The sequence below is a fragment of the Pongo abelii genome, chromosome 2 (genome assembly GCF_028885655.2).
Source record: "Pongo abelii isolate AG06213 chromosome 2, NHGRI_mPonAbe1-v2.0_pri, whole genome shotgun sequence".
NCBI lineage: Eukaryota > Metazoa > Chordata > Mammalia > Primates > Hominidae > Pongo > Pongo abelii.
Window position 1 is genome coordinate 83283192 of NC_085928.1, and position 19306 is coordinate 83302497.

Genomic DNA, 19306 nt, shown 5'->3' on the forward strand with positions numbered 1-19306 from the left:
ATAATTTTCTCTACGTGTCCTTGTTTGTACCATGATCTTAGACAAAAGATGAAATGCCCAGTTAAAGTTATGACTGAAAAGAGCTTACACATCTTTTTTTGAAAACTCTTGACTTCTCGTTGCTTTCTGCTTAGATGTGCAGTTTTGGAAAACAGAACTGAAGTTTTGGCTTTGTGTCTTTACTCACATGGTTATATTGCTCAACTAGATCTACAGAAATTATTTTGTCAAAAGTTGCTTTAAGACCTTTCAGTTCTGTACATTTTGATACTGATTTTAAAGCATCAAGCAGCGATTAGGATTAGGAGCAATGTTGACTTCTTTTCAAGTTATATCTCTTACATGTGTCATGCCCTGTCTGGATTTTTAAAGGAAATTGGCTTTGTCCGTTTATTTATACCACCTCAATTTTGTTCCAGTAAATAACAGTAGACCTTCTAATGTATGCCTTTGGGCAATATATTTTTTAAAATGCAGCCAAATGCAGTGGCTCCTGCCTGTAATCCCAGCACTTTAGGAGGCTGGAGGATCACTTGAGCCCAGGAGTTCAAGATCAGCCTGGGCAACTTAGCAAGACCCCATCTCTACAAAAAATTTTTAAAAGTAGCTGGGTGTGGTGATGCATGTCTCTAGTCCCAACTACTCAGGAGGCTAAGGCAGGAGACTCGCTTGAGCCCAGGAATACAAGGCTTCAGTGAGCCATAATTGAACCACTGCACTCCAGTCAGGCAACAGAGCAAGACCTAGTTTCAAAAAAAGAAAAAAAAAAACTGCTTACTTAGACTAGGCTGCAGTTTATTTGCACAGAAAATTGTCCTATCAAGTGTATGACATGCCAAATGTTTTCAGTTTAGAGATTTTTATTTTTATTTTTAAGCAAATCCTTCCAATTTTTTTGAATCAGGAGTGTCCTTTGATAGTCACTTGGGTATCTTGAACCTACCTCAATTATGCTGACATTACTCAAAAACTCTTTGGGAATTTATCCTGTGAATTCTCCTTTCAAGCAATTTATCACACCATGCATTAAAACTTCTCTCATTATCTTCTAAATATCCCATATCAGAAAAGAAAAATTATTATGTAGCTTGAATCCTCACAGCCACCAATTGTGATTGTCCAAAAACTGAAGCACCTCTCAGAGTATCAAGATTCACCACCATTAAAGATAATTCAGGAAGGAAATACTCCAGGTGGCAGAATGGGATGTGTTGGGCAGGGCGGGGGGGGTGCAAAATGCTTGTGCAGTAGCAGTGTTGCTGGAATTGAGTGAGGACTTTACCCACTGTGATGTATATATCAACTTCTCAAGCCCCAATTGAGTCACCTACTATTGAGTCATCTACTTATTCTGAATAAGAAGAAAATTTTAAGTAAATGACCTGAATCTCTTTAGAATGTCTTCATGTCCAGCGTTGAGTCTGGATCCGTAAGTTTAACCAGGCGGGACTAAAGAAATGAAGCCTTGCTTGTTACTGTACCCAGTAAGGGTTGGAGATTCTTCTGAAACCCAAAGGAAAGATGAGATATTAAAAGATCTTCACCCTTGAGTTGAGATCCTCCTTTTTGATAAATTATCGATGTTAAGGGTCTCAGCTTAGGAATGGCCAGAAAGGACTTTTAACTATAAATAAGATACATCTGTAGAAACCATCAACTGTAGGAATATAGTCATTTTGCCATTGAGAGTTCCACTCGTGTTCCTTTGGCATTTACTCAGTTAAAATACTTGCCCGTAGTTAGGGCCAACTCTCATATTCTGGAAGGTAAGACATAACATGATGATAGCTACTGATCTCTTGTGGGGGGGCGGGGTCCATTCACCACCCCCCGATCCTTTGACTACACAAGGCAATACTCTCAACGGTAAAATCCACTTTAGAACTCTTCATAAGACCTCTGGAAGTGTTAAAAGCCAGAAACCATCAAGAACAAAACTGTATTTAGCAATATTAACCAAGTGTTCCTCTTCCATGGTTTGAAAAAAATACCCCCTTTTTATGGGAGGTAGGTGGGCTTAAAAAGGGCAGTTTTATACTTTGCATGTGTTCTTGTTTTGAAGCCACATTAACATTTTCAGATTTGTACTCTGGAACCTATTTTGGGCTTGTATGCATATTAAAAAATATTTCTTCTGGTTAGTTATTACCAGAGACTAGACGAAAATGCCAAAGTACAATTAATTTATAATTTTGGTTTATTTTTGCTTTTGGAAAAGACGTCCTTAACCATGAGAAGGTCCTCCATGGGGGTGGTAGCTACAGCTCTTGGGGATGGTTTTACAAATGTGGACTGTTAGGCTGAATTTACTGCTGTTTTTGGAGTCTTTTCTTATAGAAAATGTAAATGTTCTCTCTTTTATACTTGCTGCAGAATGCAGTGCGTCATAATCTTAGTCTTCACAAGTGTTTTGTGCGAGTAGAAAACGTTAAAGGGGCAGTATGGACAGTGGATGAAGTAGAATTCCAAAAACGAAGGCCACAAAAGATCAGTGGGTACGTCCACCATGTTTGAACTTCTTAGCCTAGCTTGGATTGTGCTAACAAGTATAACGTAGAGGCTTTGGCTGCTAGATGGTGTTAGACCAAAGAACTGGTTTCACGTTGTCTCAGTTAAGGGAAGCAAAAAAGCATTTCATCCCTCCTGTTTTGTATACCCACCAGTCCCCCTGCCCTGCTTGCTGGTCTTTGTTGCATCACATGCTAGTAGCTTTTAGGTGGCAATGCATATTAACCCTCACAAACCATTTGCTTATGCTTATTGCATTTTATTTTCTTTTTCCTGTTCCCTGTATTGGATGTCTGTTCTGCCCCCAACCCCGTCTCCTTTTGTTGCCACTCCATCTCCTTTGCTGCTGCTCCTATCCCAGGGTGCCATTCGCACCAACCTCTCACTGCATAAGTGCTTTATCAGAGTAGAGGATGAGTTTGGGTCCTTTTGGACAGTTGATGATGAAGAGTTTAAACGTGGCCGCCATATTCAACGAGGCCGTCCTCGCAAATACTGCCCCGATGAAAACTTTGACGAGCTTGTCGCACAGTAAGAGCCTTTACTTGCTTTTGTTTTTTTTTTCTGCTGTTGCTTTGGCTTTGCATGGTTGACTCATCCCATGTAGTTTTGCATTTCACCAATAGCAGTGCCACAGCTTTCTGCAACGAAACTAAATTGTGTGATTTGTACATGTATTGTTCTCGTTTCTCTTTGGAACACCAGTGCCTTGAATAATGCTTTTTTGACGTCTTTAATGCAAATATTCGTTGTATTTTGATTCAGCAGCTTACGGGGACCCTAGAACTAAATACTTGTGCTTAACCCATAATCCCCCCCCTCTCCCCGCCCCAAGTAAAAAGGGAATTTTTGGTTAGTTAAAATGTGTGTATACTATTGGGGTAGATTTCTTATTTGTTCACTCACTATAATAATACACATGTAATGAAGTGAATGATTAAGATGTTCCAAGCATAGGAAAGAAATAGGTCATATTGCATACACTTCCTTTAAAGGCCACTGATAAATGTAGGTAATTGCCTACTGGGAGGCACCCTTTTCCCTCAATATGCCCTATGTAATTTTTTAATATTTTTATCCTTACGAGGCTAGAGATTTTCTGACAACAGTATGTTAGTTTCACATTTGGTCCGTGAATGGAGATGGCAGCAAATATTCTCAGACCCTCCCCTGGCATACCCTACTCTCCATCGCCTGTTGGCAGTAATCGTGCCTTGTAGATATTCCTTAAAAGCCCTCCTGCCATCCCTCTAGCAGTCACTGTAGAGTTCAAATCTCGAAGATGCTTAGGAGCCAAGATTCTCTCTGCTCACGCCCAGCAGCCCCTGCTGTGAGCTCACTGCCTTCCCCAGCACGACCTCCTAGGCTGCTGCCTTCCTGTTGGAGTCAGGCTAGCTCCTAAAAATCTGCAGAGAGGTCTCTGGAGGGAGGACCCAAGCCTGTTTACTACCTAAGCCAGAATTTTACACCTAGTTTCCTTGAATAGAGAAGTCAACCCCCAGAGGTGTGCACACACACCTGCCCTGCAAATCAGTGACAGGGAGAAAGCCTGACTTTTCTTGGGTTTTGTTAGTGGGGGAAATTGCTGATTTGGAAGGGCACCAGCAAGCTTAAAACAAAACTTAGCTAGGAACTCAGGAGTCGACTGTGTTTAACTTTGAGTTTTTATGTTTTTCTTACACAGTAACCCTTCCCTTATTAAAAACATGCAGAGCAGCCACGCCTACTGCACACCTCTCAATGCAGCTTTACAGGTAAGATTAATGGCCGTCCCGAATATGCAGCAGAGGCACAGGTCTCCCCTACGCATTTCAAAATATATTAGCCTTGCTCTAATTAGATATTAAATTTTAATTCCGTTAAACTTTTTTCTTAAGTGCACAAAGCATCGTACTCCCTGGAGGCAAACACATCGGGCTGCTTCAGCATTAGCGGGATGCTTAGCATTTTGAATATTGTGGCAAAAAAATTAAAAGTTCACTTATTAATATTTATCAGCAGTATCATAATTTCCATCCTCTTATTTCAGAATTTCACTTGAGGCAAAAATACCACAAGTGTAATTACTCTAGCACAGCTATTAATGTGCTGGATGATAGGCCACTGCGTCACATGACCTTCTATTGTTCACGGGTTTAAAGAGAAAGCAGGGCTTTGTATTTCTTTTTCTTCTTTTAAAGTCGACTTTAGCATCTTGGCTTTTGTCTGGGGTGGGGAGGATCTGGGGTCTGGTTCACTTTATAAAAGTAAACCATGTCTGTTTAAACAATAGAGGTGTTTAAGAAAACTCTTTAGTTTTCCTGCAGATTGTTCAAGATTACATAATAATCACACGGAGTATTTATTTCCTACTGACAAACCAAGTACTTGTTACATCACCAATGGTACCAGGAGATGAAGACGCGGGTTTTGAGCAGGAGCGAGATTACCACCCAAAAAGGAGCTACCTGAGGCAGCCCAGCTTCTAGCAAACTTTTTACATATTGCACATTTCAGTTCTTAAATGAAGGCTACTCCAGTGTCATTTCATTAAAGTACCTGGGTGTAGTACTCAAGTCCCCCTCAAGAGTTCATAAGTAAGCAGTATCCTTTTGGCCAGTGGTCCTGTTTCTTTTTGCCCCTACCCAGACTGTTCTAGAAGACAGGCCAAGAGAAGCATGTTCTATAGATAAATCTGACATTTGTCATCCAATACCATTGCAGTCCTCTGCAGCATACGTTCTCAACGGGGGTGTATCACCCCCCAGATTGGTTCTGAGATACTACAATGTCTTGTGTCCTTCCAAAGGACCATAATACATGAGCAAATACGAACATTTCTTGGGGTGAGGGCACAAAGAGAGAAACAAAAGTCTAAAAAGGGACAATAATGAAAAAACAGTTGAGACCTTTAGCATGATGGGAACAGGGTGAGGAAGGAGGAGATACTGACAGGAGCCCTGGGTCTTGCTCTGCATTAAACAGATACTTATTGAGTGCGACTCTGTACCCTACAGGCCCAGAATAGTCTTAAGGCTCCTGGGAATTGATGATAGGCCATTTACCCAGTTTCAGTTTAGAGGCAGATTCACTGGCCTTAGCATTTCAGTAATTATATTTATTTATTTTTAGCCTGAACCAGATTTAATAGGAGAAACTACTTTCTGCGTTTCTTTTAATTACTTGTAGTTTACACAGTAACTTTAGAAGAGTAAATGAAAGCATGCTTCGATGCTGCCACTGTAAATACCATTCATTAGTAACTTATTTTCCCTGGAGTCTTGTGAAGTGTGAATTTAAAGGCTGCTCTATCTGGAATAGTATTAAGATTACAAGCACATTTTATATTCATGAGCCGGAAAGGCAAAAAAAAAAAAAAAAAAAGTGATCCTCCATCCTCTGAATTCTCTTAACTGTGTGACTAATTTCAATTAGTATGCTTTGTCATTACAGAACTGTTCAGGTTTCATCTCTGAACACTTGTTTTTGGCATCTTCTTCAGTAGCCCAAAACTGTCCTGCCGTTTTCCAAGAACACTTTCCGTCCGTAATGAGGCAAGGGGAATAAATTGATATAAATTCATGATTTGAGAAGTGGATTGTTTCCCTCTCTTCTACGAGTTTGGATCCCTGATCAGTAGACAGACACATAAGACAACTTTCTACTGTGCAAATTAAATAAAGATTCTGCCAGCAGGCCTTCCTTTCCATTACCGCCTATTTCCATTTTTCAAGACAAGTAAAAATAATAGTGGAACAATATCTTCAAAAAAATTACTAGAGCAACATAATGCATGATATACAATATATAAAATAGGACAGCAGAATCCACTACAGAAATAAAACATGGGACTTGGGACAGATTGCATTATGCTCTGAAAAGTGAAGTAACTAAGGGTAACCGTAAAGCTTCGTATTTATAGACTGCCTTTCCCCTGAGGATCTCAGAGTGGTTAATGTTCCAGGAGCGAGGGTGCTTATGGACTTCTGCACCATTACTTAAGCAACTTCATTTTTTGGCAGAGGTGCCAGCTTGATATGAAACCACATGCTGTGCAAGGACCATTTATATAATTAAGTCCATTTTTGTAACACACCTGCTTCTTCTAAGTGGACATCAACTACCAAAAAAAAAAAAATACTTTGTTAGGCATAAGCAGTTAGTGAAAATTTCTCTAACCTTGGGTGGGTTGCTCTGATCACTTGCTTAACAGAGAGTGTGTTCAAGAAGCTCTGTTGCGGATCAGGCACTGGGATCTCTCTGCAGCCCATTTGATCATTTTTTCAAGGGACAAGGCTGGTTTTCATCACTTACATCGTTCTTGTCTGAGAACCCAGGGATCAGTATAAGTGCTTGCGTTTGTATGCCTTTCACTACTGTGGCTGTTGGGTCTCAGCCCATGTTCTATGATCCAATCCCAATCAGCAATGGCCTTGACCTAGAATACTTTGAGAGCCAAAGAGAATAAATACTCATCACAAGAAGGTTGCCTTCTCTAGAGGATGACAAACTCATCCCAATGAACACGTTCATATCAGCATTTCAATTTTGTCTTCACAATTTTTGACCAAGGAAGCTGCTAAAATAATTAAGCTTGCAGCAGCCCCACTTTTGCCACATTCTGACCTTGGAATAGTAAAATTGTCTTATGAGAGCTTATCTTATGGTATTTCCAGTGGAAAGACGCTTGGCAGAATTTCTGTGATTGAGAGAGGTGTGACCACTGTTGTCTCAGATAAAAGCAGTTAAGATGCTTGTCCAACTGCAGTTTGCAAAAAAAAAAAAATAATAATAATAATAATAATAATAGTAGTTCTGGCAACTGCTCTGCCAAAGAAAAAGAAAAGAAAGAAAGAAAAAAGGCTTTATTGCAATTATAAAAGAGCTATTGGAAAAAGTACTTGATGCAAATTATTTGACACACTGTAGGAGAGTGTGGAGTGTTCAGATTTGCTGTTCATCAAAATGAGTTCACCACATTTGGAAATAAAAACAGGATTTTCCCCCTACTTTTTAAAAGAAGGCAGTTATACACATTTACAAGTAGAGGGAAGGAAAAGCTGTGGGCTTACATAGGGCCGAGCTTTGAAATAGTCCATTATCCAATGCTGTGTTTGGTGAGTGTGCACAGGACTTCTAACACAGGGCTTGTACCTAGAAAGCCCTGGCTTTGGAGTTTGTACAGTGAGTGAGGCTGTGATTGTCATACTAGCCAGACAGACTTCTGCAGCCCAGCTTTGCACTCCTTTGGCTTTTACTTTCTTTCTAGAGCCAGGATTTCTAGAATAGTTAAGACTCTTGTGTGACTGGCCAGTGGAAGTCACTATGCCAGATCATCTTGTGATTGTACTTTTTTTCTCATTAGGATGGAAAAGCAGGCATAGTCTAGTTCTAGTCGGCAGGAGGACAGTTGTGATAAATCTTGGTTTAATTACAGCTGCCAGTTTTTGAAAGTATCCTCTTCAGTAAAATGAAAAGTCAACGGGTCGTAATCACCACCCGGATGAAACAAATATGGGTACTTTAGTCCAGTGGTATATATAACTAGTGTCTGCATTTCAGACTTGGTGTCCCTTTTATTCAAATGCAGTATACAGGAAGTGAATAATATCCTACCTATCCTAAATAAAGTTTAGGATTTCTTCTTTTTCATTTCCTCACTTTTTTGCTGACACTCACGTCGAGTAACTTTGTAACCTTTAATATTGATGTACTTAGGCACCAAAAATAAATATGAGTTAGAGCTTCCTTTTACCAGAGTTCTTTAGTCCTAAAGTCCTAGGCAATTGGTCGGACTCTGAAACATTACGTGGTGTTTCCTTCAACCAGTTATCTCAAGCTGCACTAAACAGATTCAAAAATCATTAAAACAGAAATGATGGGAGGAGATAAAAAATTGATTCCAATTCTATAATCTCTTCCTTTTCTATAGGATCTAAGAGGTAAATGTTTATGGAAGTTCTCATAAGTTTGAGCGGTGCGGCCAGAGTAATCTGATCAAAATCTCCAATATCCAATACTGGAGTCATCAAAATGGATAAAGAAATAAAAATTCCATTATATTTCACTGTGATCTGGAAATATTCAGCTCCTCTTAAAAACACATCCGACATAAACCTCATATTCAAAAGCCTGTCTAAACCATGTGACTACCAAACAGGACCAAATTGAGTCCTTCCTACCCACAGGCACTTGGTCCCCCCTGGCCCCCAGTTAGCTCTTCAAAACCAAGCTTGGGACAGGTGCCACGAGTCGTTTTTAAAGCAAAATCTTTCAACACCTCTTAGAAACTTGTATTTGCCAGCCATGCTACAATTAACTCAAACTGAAGATTATCAAGTACACCCATAATTAGTAGTTTCCTTGTCTTACATACCCTTTGTCTTCATAAATTTTCTCTTGGTTGATGACAGGCTTCAATGGCTGAGAATAGTATACCTCTATACACTACCGCTTCCATGGGAAATCCCACTCTGGGCAACTTAGCCAGCGCAATACGGGAAGAGCTGAACGGGGCAATGGAGCATACCAACAGCAACGAGAGTGACAGCAGTCCAGGCAGATCTCCTATGCAAGCCGTGTGAGTATTGTCCACCCAAAAGGTCTTTGCTTTCAGACCCTAGTCTCCCTAGGTACACACAGGGAGACAGCCCTTTCTCTGGGCTTTATATACCTTTCTGTAATTTCTGATTTCCCAGAACCAAGCTAGAAGTTTGTACTTCAAGAAATGTTCAGCTTGGTTAGTGCATAAAAGGACTATTTGCTAACTTTCCCATAAAAGCAATTCACAGCAATAAAATGAGAAACAGGTTTGCTTTTCTTCCTCTGCTTTATCACATCTCAGGCCATTATTTAAGCCACACTACTTTTTCCTCCTCAAATTAATATGCATTCCTATGAAAAAGTTTGCAGTTTGTTCAACTTTCGGGCGTGTTGAACCTAGCCGAGAGAAAAAGATGCTTGTTTACTTGGTGGTGCGATAAGGTTAACCACGAACACGACGCCGCAGCATTATTACCAACCATGAATGATGGCACAAATGAAAGGCGGCATGATTTATAGATTGCTCTTAAAATATCAAAGGAAAATTAATAGGAGCATTATAGCAGCAGACGGCAGTATAATGAGTGCACATATAACTGAATGAAGTGATGGGCGATGGTTGCCCATGCTGAATGTGAATGGAACCAGGGACTGCAAACCACAGGAAAGGCAGAGGCCAGGAAACTGTGATGCCCCTGTGAGTGGGTGATGGGAGAAAACTTGGTGTAACTATAACCCCCTCTCTCCCAGGAAAAGTTTTCAAACAGAGCGAAGAAACCACATTATTCCAAATGACTGGCTTTGCAGGAGATGCTATGGAATGACAGTCTCTCCCTTTTAGTGAGTTTCTTCAAAACTGTTGCCCACTTTAAGGTACTAACCCATTTCGTGTTTGCAGTACTGTCAGTTCCTAGAATAGGCTGCTTGTCTACACGTTACTTCTGAATTACTGACCAACATCTTATTTTAAGATAATTTAAGTGATCGGAATGGAAATTATGACCTGTAACAATTAGGAGCAGATGGAATTGGCATCTAATGACAAAGAAAAAAGTGTTATCTGCCAGCATAATTTGGAGGGTACGGGGAAATCTGAAATTTGATTTTCTAGCATTTGAATTTCATCTCCACAGCACTTCAAAAAGGATCTTTACTATCCTTTCTGGATATGGAAATAATCATTTTTAATGTATATGAACAGTATCTTAGCATTTACTTCACAGCATTTTAAGAGTGTGTTTATCTTTTCACACTGATGCTGCTATATTTCATCCTTTCCAAAACAACTTAGTGTTTCCGACTTTCCTGTTATCACATTTGTATTCATCTTAAATCATTGTCATGACAGGAGTATTTACTTAGATACTAACGAAGTTCAGAGCAAACGTAAATTGGTATAAGCTACTGCAAGAAATACTCATTAGAACAAAAATGTCTGAAGTTATTGAATGGAAGTGGTACTATTTCTCATAATCTGTACAAACTCCAAGTTTTTGTTGATGTATATTCCCATTAGTATAAAGAATCACTAAAACAAAAAGATACTTGGATACAAGCCACAGGCACCAGTTCAGAGTGATGCTGATTTTGCTGTAAGAAAGAAAGTCACTGCAGGGTTAATTTGTTTAACAAATTTGAATTAACCCCAGTATTACCCAAACCATGTTTTACAATAGTCTTTGTGATTTTTGATGAAATGAAGGTTTCAACTATTTTTTACAAGAAACCCTACACAAAAATGTCAAAATGCGTTGCTCAAATCTCACAGGTTTGTGCTGTTTGCTAAATGTAATTATATGTCAACAGCAGATTCCCCGCGCCTGCTATCCGTGTCATAGACTGTTACTCTTTTTGACCTCGTATTTCCATTAAGGGAATTCTGTAATGACAAGAGTTTCCATTCTTGTCCAATATGCATTACCCTGCTATGATGCAAATTGTTTTTCAACTGTTCCAGTCTATTGGAATAAATCAAGCCATAAACTTTACGGCACGGCTTGAAGGACCTTGTTAGGAAGGCGGCCTAGCTAATATTGAGTGTTGAAACAGAACTCTTCATTCTCACCCTTTCTGTGACAGTCAGATACCACTACGTTTCGTTCCTCCTTTGAAACACTAGAAAGTGGTCACATAATTATGGCTTTGGGGCATTATACTTTCGGAGCTACAAAGCAAAATACTCCATGCTGTGCGGACACCCCCAGAACACAATGCCTTTAAACACCAGTCAGCTTTATTTTAAAACTCTTGTGTTCCCAGAGTGGCTAAACAAAGGAATTACTCAGATGTAAGGAGAAGGGAAATGTGTGGTTTTGCACACAGTTATTCAGCGGTAGCCCTTTCGGAAGTAGGAGTTGGAGAGAAAGGGTGGGGGCAGTGTCTGCAAGGAGAGGAAGGTGCATCATACACAGCCCTAACTTCTAGGAGACACGGTGAGTGTATGTGAAGTGTAGTGTCTTCAATAGTCTGCATCTCATCTCAAATGTATCTTTCATGGAATCCCATCCTCTTATATTCTTTGAAGTACTGTGTGCTTGTGCCACACATTTGCCACACCCCAGGGGTATCTGCCGGTACCCAGAAATGTCCTGAAATCGGATTTCCTTTCTCTAAAATTTCGAAACCTTACTGTCTAACCTGGTTGTGTCATCAGGTGGTCACACAGTAGATCTAGCCAGTTGACATTTGTTGGGGACCCACTCTGCATGAGGCACTGGGAGTCGAGCCTACAGGCATGACAGGATCATTACCTGTGTCTTCTGGATAGTAAATAATCCTCATGAATTTTGGCTACCAATTTAGGGGGGAAACGTGTTTTTTTATTTGTTTTTTCACTTCTACAGCTTTTAAAATTGATACCTCGTAACTACATATTTTGGGAGTACATGTGTTATTTTGATACATGTATACAATGTGTAATGATCAAATGAGGATAATTAGGTAAATGAAATATTCTCTGATGTTGTGAACTGTGTTTTGTGGGGCTTTACATGTATCTGATTTTTTGGATAAGATTAGCAAAATATTGGTCAAAGTCTAAAATTATACAGCAAGAACTTCATTAAGATGGAGATGGTTCTATTTCTTCTAGGGGTCCTCATCCTCCTTCCCCCTCCCCAAGGTCTTATATGATCTTACATTCTTCTATCATTCAATTCTGGGTTATAAACATGAAAAGATTGATAGACCTGATAGTTAAGAAAGTAGGAAAATGTTGATTTGGAAAACAACATTTGAACCTCAGTCAGCATATAGCTAAAACATAAATTTGAGTAATTCATAAAGTTGCAGTTCTCAACAATGAAAGTTTGAAACAAACATTAGGAAATGTTCACCATTGTCAGTAATCTGAGAAACACAATTTAAGGTAACCTGATCTTACCTTGTACCTGCTAAGCAACAAAATATTTTTTACAAATAATGCTTGCTGCTGATGAGATTGAGTTTAAATTGATAGCCCCTTTGGAAGTTAATATCACAATAAATCATAGGAACCATAAAGATGTTTTGGCCTTTGCTCTAACAATTCCATTCTTAGAAATTTATCCTAAGGAGGTAAATCAACAGAAGTAGAGTGGAAAGATTAATGGATAAAAGTGGTCATTGTATTATACAAACAGTAAAAGAGAAAAAGATGATCCTCAGATGCCTAGTATTCAGAAACTGACATATGTCAACACAGTGGAATCTCATCTAGCCATAAACATTATAAATTGTAAAGCTAGGAAAATTTAAAAATAGCATTCCTGCTGAATTTACAATATTTAAAAATATGACCTCAAATGGAAAGAGATTGGCAAAAATAAGAAAACTGGCCTTAAGTAAGGGTTTGTGTTTTTTAAAGGAATAATCATCAGTATAACTAATTCTTCCTAAAAGAATGTAGGGTATCTTAGCAGAGCTGGTTCACAGGTGTGTGACATGCAGTCACACAGGATGTCACACCTAAAAGGGCACTGCACTTGATTTTATGTGTTTTTATTACCTTTTTATTTAGAGATAGGGGTCTTACTGTATCACCCAGGCTGGACTCAAACTCCTGGGCTCAAGTGATCATCCTACCTTAGCCTCCCAGGTAACTTGGACTACAGGGCACACACCACCATGCCTGGCATGTACTTGCTTTAATGCCATTTTTGTCTTGAAATTTTAATTTTTGAGCCAAAGACCCCAGATTGTCATTTTGCACTGGGCTTCCAAAATTATGCAGCCAGTCCTAATTCTTACTGCTGAAACACTAATACAGCCATTAAAAAAAAAAAAAAAATCCCCATCCGTAATGCTTAATACAGACTGCTGGGAGGGTGACTCCCCGTGCAGCCTTCCTTGCACTGATGCACCACTGTTTCTTTTAAATAAAAATATCCGGCCATCCGTGGTGTCTCACGCCTGTAATCCCAGCACTTTGGGAGGCCAAGGCGGGTGGATCACTTGAGGTCAGGAGTTCAAGACCAGCGTCACCAACATGGTGAAACCTCATCTGTACTAAAAATACAAAAATTAGCCAGGTGTGGTGGTGGGCCCCTGTAATCTCAGCTACTTGGGAGGCTGAGCCAGAAGAATTGCTTGAGCCTGGGAGGTGGAGGTTGCAGTGAGCCGAGATCCTGCCACTGCACTCCAGCCTGGGCAACAGAGCAAGACTCCGTCTCAAAAAAAAAAAAAAAAAGAAATTTTTTTTTAAAGCTAACATCTAGCCCCCTCAAATGCTCTCTAGGCTGTGCTAATTTTAGAGTCAACTGATTCTGAAGGTTCCTGTCTTCAAGGGCAGTCCAAAGCACTCCTCTGTTTGTTTTTAAATGGTTCAAGGGGCCTTTGGGGTTTGCATACAGCATCAATTATTTAGGAAGCCAACCATCCCCATTACCACCTCTTATTACTAATACTTGATAATGTCAATTTAAAAATCTTCCCTTCTGCAGCCTGTCCCAGAGATGGGACCATTTTAACTCGAATGGTTCTTTTACATATCAAAAGCCCCTGCAACAGAAAGTCATTTGTATTTGCAAAGAATCAGTTGTAAATACGATTTACGAACATTTCTCAATAGTTATCCGAGTGGTTTTGTGTGATCACTCCAGTCCCCTTCGGGTGAACCATGCGCTAGTCCATAATGAGAAAGTTGGCAGATCTCATCGCAACCACGCGCATCCCAGTGGCTGCTACCAGCCGGGCCTCATGTTTTGCCTTGTTTACAGCTGACAGCGTTATTATTCTGATTGGGGCTCTGCTTTCTTATCATATTGTTGTGTTGAGCGAGCCTTTTCCTCTCCGTTTGTGTTTCCTGGCAGGGCTTTTCTTGCCTTATTGACAGTTTGTAAAAATATGCATTAATTTGGAGTTTCAAGCATGTATCATGGTGTCTCTTTGCTGTGTTTGCTTGAAGTTGATTAATGATAGAACCTCGCTTGGGGTCGTCCTCTGGAGAGTTCTTTCACAGGTTCTGCATGTTAACTAGCAAAGCAGAACACACAGCAAGCCATGATTAGCCCAGCCTCCTCTGCTCAGTGGTCCCCACAAACTGCCGTTGCATTACAGATTCTTATTTCGTGTAATTATTTGAAGATGGGTATTCATCCACCCAGGATGCCACTACGAGACCTGTTATCTGGTACTCAAAGTGTGGTTCTAGGACCAGCGGCATGACCTGGGGGCTTGTTAGAGATGCAGAGTCTCGGGCCCCACCCCAGACCTGACACACACTGCATTTCAACAAGGCCCACAGGTGAATGCAGCGTGCGTTAAAGTATGAGAAATGCCACCAGGGAGGAGAGGCCCGCACCCGTCCAGAGACTACTGATTCAGAGCAGCACTACCCAAGAGAACTTGACGCAGTGATGCAAATGTTCTGTCTCCGTGCTGCAGAATTAACCGCTAGTCACATGGGGCCTTTGAACATGTCAGATGCGGCTAGCACAACTCAGAAACTGAACTTTAAATGTAGTAAGATTGCGTTCATTTCAATTTAAAGAGCCACATGTGGCTAATGGCAACAATACTGGACAGAGTTCTAGTTCTAGAGTGCGGCTTTTCTGTTGCCCCAAACTTTTCGGTGCACCTGAGCTGCAATGGGCTGGGAAGTACCCTCACTGAACCTCTGCATATTTTTTCCAGGCATCCTGTACACGTCAAAGAAGAGCCCCTCGATCCAGAGGAAGCTGAAGGGCCCCTGTCCTTAGTGACAACAGCCAACCACAGTCCAGATTTTGACCATGACAGAGATTACGAAGATGAACCAGTAAACGAGGACATGGAGTGAATATCGGGGCGGGCCAACCCTGAGAATGAAGATTGGAAAAAGGAAGAAAAAAAAAAAAAACACGTCAGAAGTTAGCAGTGAAATTGTTCTCCATTTGTTGTACAGTCTGGAGGATTTTCACTACGTTTTGACAACTCTGAAATGTGTTAACTCTTAGTGCCATCAAGAACCCCATTTGGGAGTATTTTTGATTTTTCTACTTTTTGTTGAAAAAAGGAATTTGTACTCTGTGCATTGGATGGACTTGTTTGGTACTTGGGATTTTCCTCTCTTAACCGTCAACATCAGTGTTGTAAATTTGCTAAACTGATTCACTTTTAGCAGCAGACTTTGAACTGCAGTCCTGCCAACGTTGGACACTGAGGACGCCCGACGGAGCTTGTGCACCTAAGCTGCAGACCAAGCCTTTGCCCAGAATTTAAGGATTCCAATGGACGACCTATTTGCACAGTACTGCATGTTGATTATCACTGCCTTTACTCCATTTTTTTTTTTTTTTTTTTTTTTTTGCTTCCAGTTGGGATGGGGAAGGCCTTTGTGTGTGTATTGGGGGGAGGGGTTAAAAAATAATTATCCCAAACTTTTTAATGTATTGCTTTTTTTTTTTTTTTTTTTTTCCTTCTACTATACCATTTTAAGTTCTGACCTCAGGCCTCCATTTGGGCCGATGGCCTCTTGGAGGCTTAAAGTTTTCTGTACCTTGTGATGAATGTTAATAGGTGTTTTTATTATACAAAGCTGAATGTCATTTCTCGTTTGTAGCTTTCTGTCACTCATTCCATCTTCCTTCAGACATCACCACGTTTCTCTAAAGTCAGAAAACATTCCGTTTTGGTCTTTTTCAAAAAGGTCCCAAATGCTGCACTCTACACATGAAGGCCCTCTCACACAGACGTGACGTCCTGCCAGAAAGAGAATGAATGACAGAAAAAAAAAGAGAGAGACATACTCTAGGAACAATGCTGATTCATTCCACACAGCAGTATTGGGGGTGGTTGGGGGGAGGGGTGTTTCGGATTTTTTTTTTTTTTTTTTTTTTTTTTTGCAGCAACCATCATTAATAAATGCCACCAATTTCTACCAGCACAAGGAAACATAGGCAGCACTGAAAAAAAAAAAAAAAAAAAGCTCATACTAATTAGACTGACAGTATGGCCTTGGAAGGCTCTCCCTTGTGGAACCAAGTTGCCATGGGCCTTGGGTGCTCTGCGATAACGAGTGTGGGTTGGTTTTGTTTGCAAAATGGCCAAAAAAACCCGGCTTCCCTGAGCAGCTGCCCTGAAAGTAGGGGTGGCGGCGGCGGCGCTGTTTGTTTATACATTAGTTCAGACCAACTTGGTGGCATTAAACTGTTTGAATGCAAATTCGATTTCAGATTGAACTTGTTAAGGGAGTTAATGAGGACTGAGTTCAGCAAATGCTAAAGTGTTAATTTCAAATATGCAAAGTTGGTACTGCAGTTTTTTATGCAATATCATATCACCAACCCTGTATCACAAAAACTCATAGAAGATATCATGTAGGCCCTGGGCTTTGGGGGGTCCCAAACATGGTATGCAGAATGTGATGGTTACAGGTCAGTACAACCTCAGTCCTTAGAACCCCTCCACACTTCAGCTCTGCACCCACTTTCCTGTCATTTATTTATATAGGACTGTAGTTATTTTTAGTTCGAGAGCCTTTCGAAGCTTAATTTATATTCTTTGTACCTTTTTTCTAAAATTACCAAAGATATTACACAAAGGTAAATTATGTTCTCTGTTTTATGCTTTATCTGATGAAGCCAAATATCCTCTTATTGTTGATCAAAGGAGGCAAAAGAATTTAGAGGCAAATGACAAGCGATAGGCTATTGCAACCTGAGAAAGAGAACTGCTCCTTCATCGTAAATTTAGAAGACCAAGTAGATAATGGAACCAAAGTTGTTACTTTTTTCTAGTAGTTATTTTTCCTTTTTCTTTTTGTGTACCTCTACAGAGACCAAAACTCATTCTCTTAAAGAGATTTTATGGGGCTACTGCAGATAGAAATAGGACACAATATTAAAGGAACTACAGAAGGAAGGGAGTCCCATCTCAAAAAAAATGAATATATGCCACTGCAATTAGAGTATCCAATAAAGGAGACAGTTTAGAGTCAGAACAGAAAAGCTTCCATAATTGAACTAGATCACATAATAGCGTTTCTAGAAAAATATTTTTAGATTGTATGCCACTTTTGTTTAAGAACTGTGCTGTGATCACTGTATTAACTTTGGTTTATCTTGGCATATATCCTTCAGTTTGTTTTTATTTTTAATTTTTCCTTTTTTTCTGATTAGGCTTTGGTCAGCATTTTTCATTTAAAGAAAAGTAACACTCCCATCCACTCATAAGCTTGGTACAAAAACTTCTCTGGCAGTTACTTTTGAAGCTTCACTCTGCTTTCTGTATAAAGGGCAGTCTGTGGTCACGCAAGACTTTAAAAAAAAAAAAAAAAAAAAAAAAAAAAGAAAACTTTTCCAGGCAGCTTCATGATGTGCAGGCAGTAGCCAGACAGGGTCATGGGAAGGGGGCCCTGTGCTTCTAAACTGAGTGGTTGCTGGTTAGTTTGGTATTCAAAAGAGGATAAAAATCTGGTAGATTAGTTCATTCTCAGCATGTGTAGCTAGACATGAGTAAAGATAACAGCATGAGAAACTGTTAGTACGCATACCTCAGTTCAAACCTTTAGGGAATGATTAAAATTAAAAAAAAAAAAAACATTTCACTCAGTTGCACTTAGTCGTATGTCTTGCATGCTTAGTCTAAAGACTGTAGCAAAAAAAAAAAAAAAAAGAAAAATTAGATTTTACATATCTTTGCAGGTATCACAGCCTTGCAGAAGAACCAACTGAAAAAAAAATTCTCAGGCTTTACAGCAAGCAAACTTCACTATGATTTTTACAATTCCGATTCTGTATCCCCTGGGGGTTATCCCAGTTGCTTCTTTAGGATGGGGTTTATTATGTTGTACATATATCCCGATGTGTCTGTGTGAATCTTTGTCTTTTTTGGGGGAGGGCAGAGGGCGGTTCTTTTTTTAGATATTGTTCCTAAAAAGGAATAAATGCATACACCTGTTTGTCAAAACACCTTTGCTTTTTGTGCAACTGCTTTATATTAACGATACTAAAAAAAAAAAAAAAAAGCTTTGGAAAAAAAACTACTGTATGTAATGGAATTGCAGAATATGCTGCACATGTATTTTATTTAGTTATCCTTGCTTTAAGAATATTGGATGACATTTCCTGACATGTGGGAGGGAGAAACTCCCTAACTTTTTTTTCCTGCTTTTAAATTGTAACATAGTTGAAGATTTCTTTTTTCTGTTCTCATTGATTGGAGCGTTTTGTACAGGTTTTGTGTGTGTGTGTGTGTGTGTGTGTGTGTGTGTGTTATTCTGTTTTTGATACATTCCTATCCCTTGTGTTTATCCTACCACTGCCTTCCTGGCGATCTTAAACAAGTTCATACATTTGAAAAAAAAAAAATGTTGTTTAAAAAATGTTTTCTCCTGCTGCAGTAAATATTTTGCATGATGAAATTCCAGGGTCACACTTTTCCAAGTTTATCAGTGAAGTAGTGATTAACAATGGGGAGTGTCAAAACTATTGAACTTTTGTATAAAAAAAGAAAACTTTACAAGGTGCCAAGATGTAAAGAAAATTTGTTACTTTTTTTTCTCAAAGAAAAGCATACATTAGGGAGGTAGTCCCGTGTGTCACACAAATGCACTGTCAGGAATGAGGATCCAACCTACCTGTCCCTAGAGTCTGTCTTGTAAGATGAGTTAGGCTGCCACCTTGGACCAGCCGCAAAAGTGGAATATCAAGGCTTATGTACGTACATGAAGAGTTACCGCCAGTCCTGCCACCTTCGGACAGCTCTAGCACCATCCCCAGCATCCCGTCAGACCTAGTAAAGAAAACCTTGGATTCTTAACCCAAGATATGCTGTAAAGCACTAGGTTCTTTTTTTTCCTCATGGAAAAAAATAGAGT

General features: G+C 39.7%; 1 protein-coding gene across 43 annotated transcripts in view; it reads left to right on the forward strand.

Moving 5' to 3' along the window:
- Nucleotides 1–18622, forward strand: part of FOXP1 (forkhead box P1) — a 628059-nt gene extending 609437 nt beyond the window's left edge. For 42 of the 43 annotated variants that reach the window (XM_063721982.1, XM_063721987.1, XM_054550593.2 and 39 more), the window contains 4 exons: nucleotides 2374–2495; nucleotides 4193–4262; nucleotides 8901–9067; nucleotides 15142–18622. In XM_063721982.1, the coding sequence (XP_063578052.1) occupies nucleotides 2374–2495; nucleotides 4193–4262; nucleotides 8901–9067; nucleotides 15142–15286 (504 nt within the window). In that variant the 3' untranslated portion in view covers nucleotides 15287–18622. Of the gene's footprint in view, nucleotides 1–2373; nucleotides 2496–2869; nucleotides 3040–4192; nucleotides 4263–8900; nucleotides 9068–15141 lie in introns of all 43 variants that reach the window. The other variant, XM_054550601.2, reaches the window with a different exon arrangement.
- The last annotated feature ends 684 nt before the right edge of the window (nucleotides 18623–19306 follow it).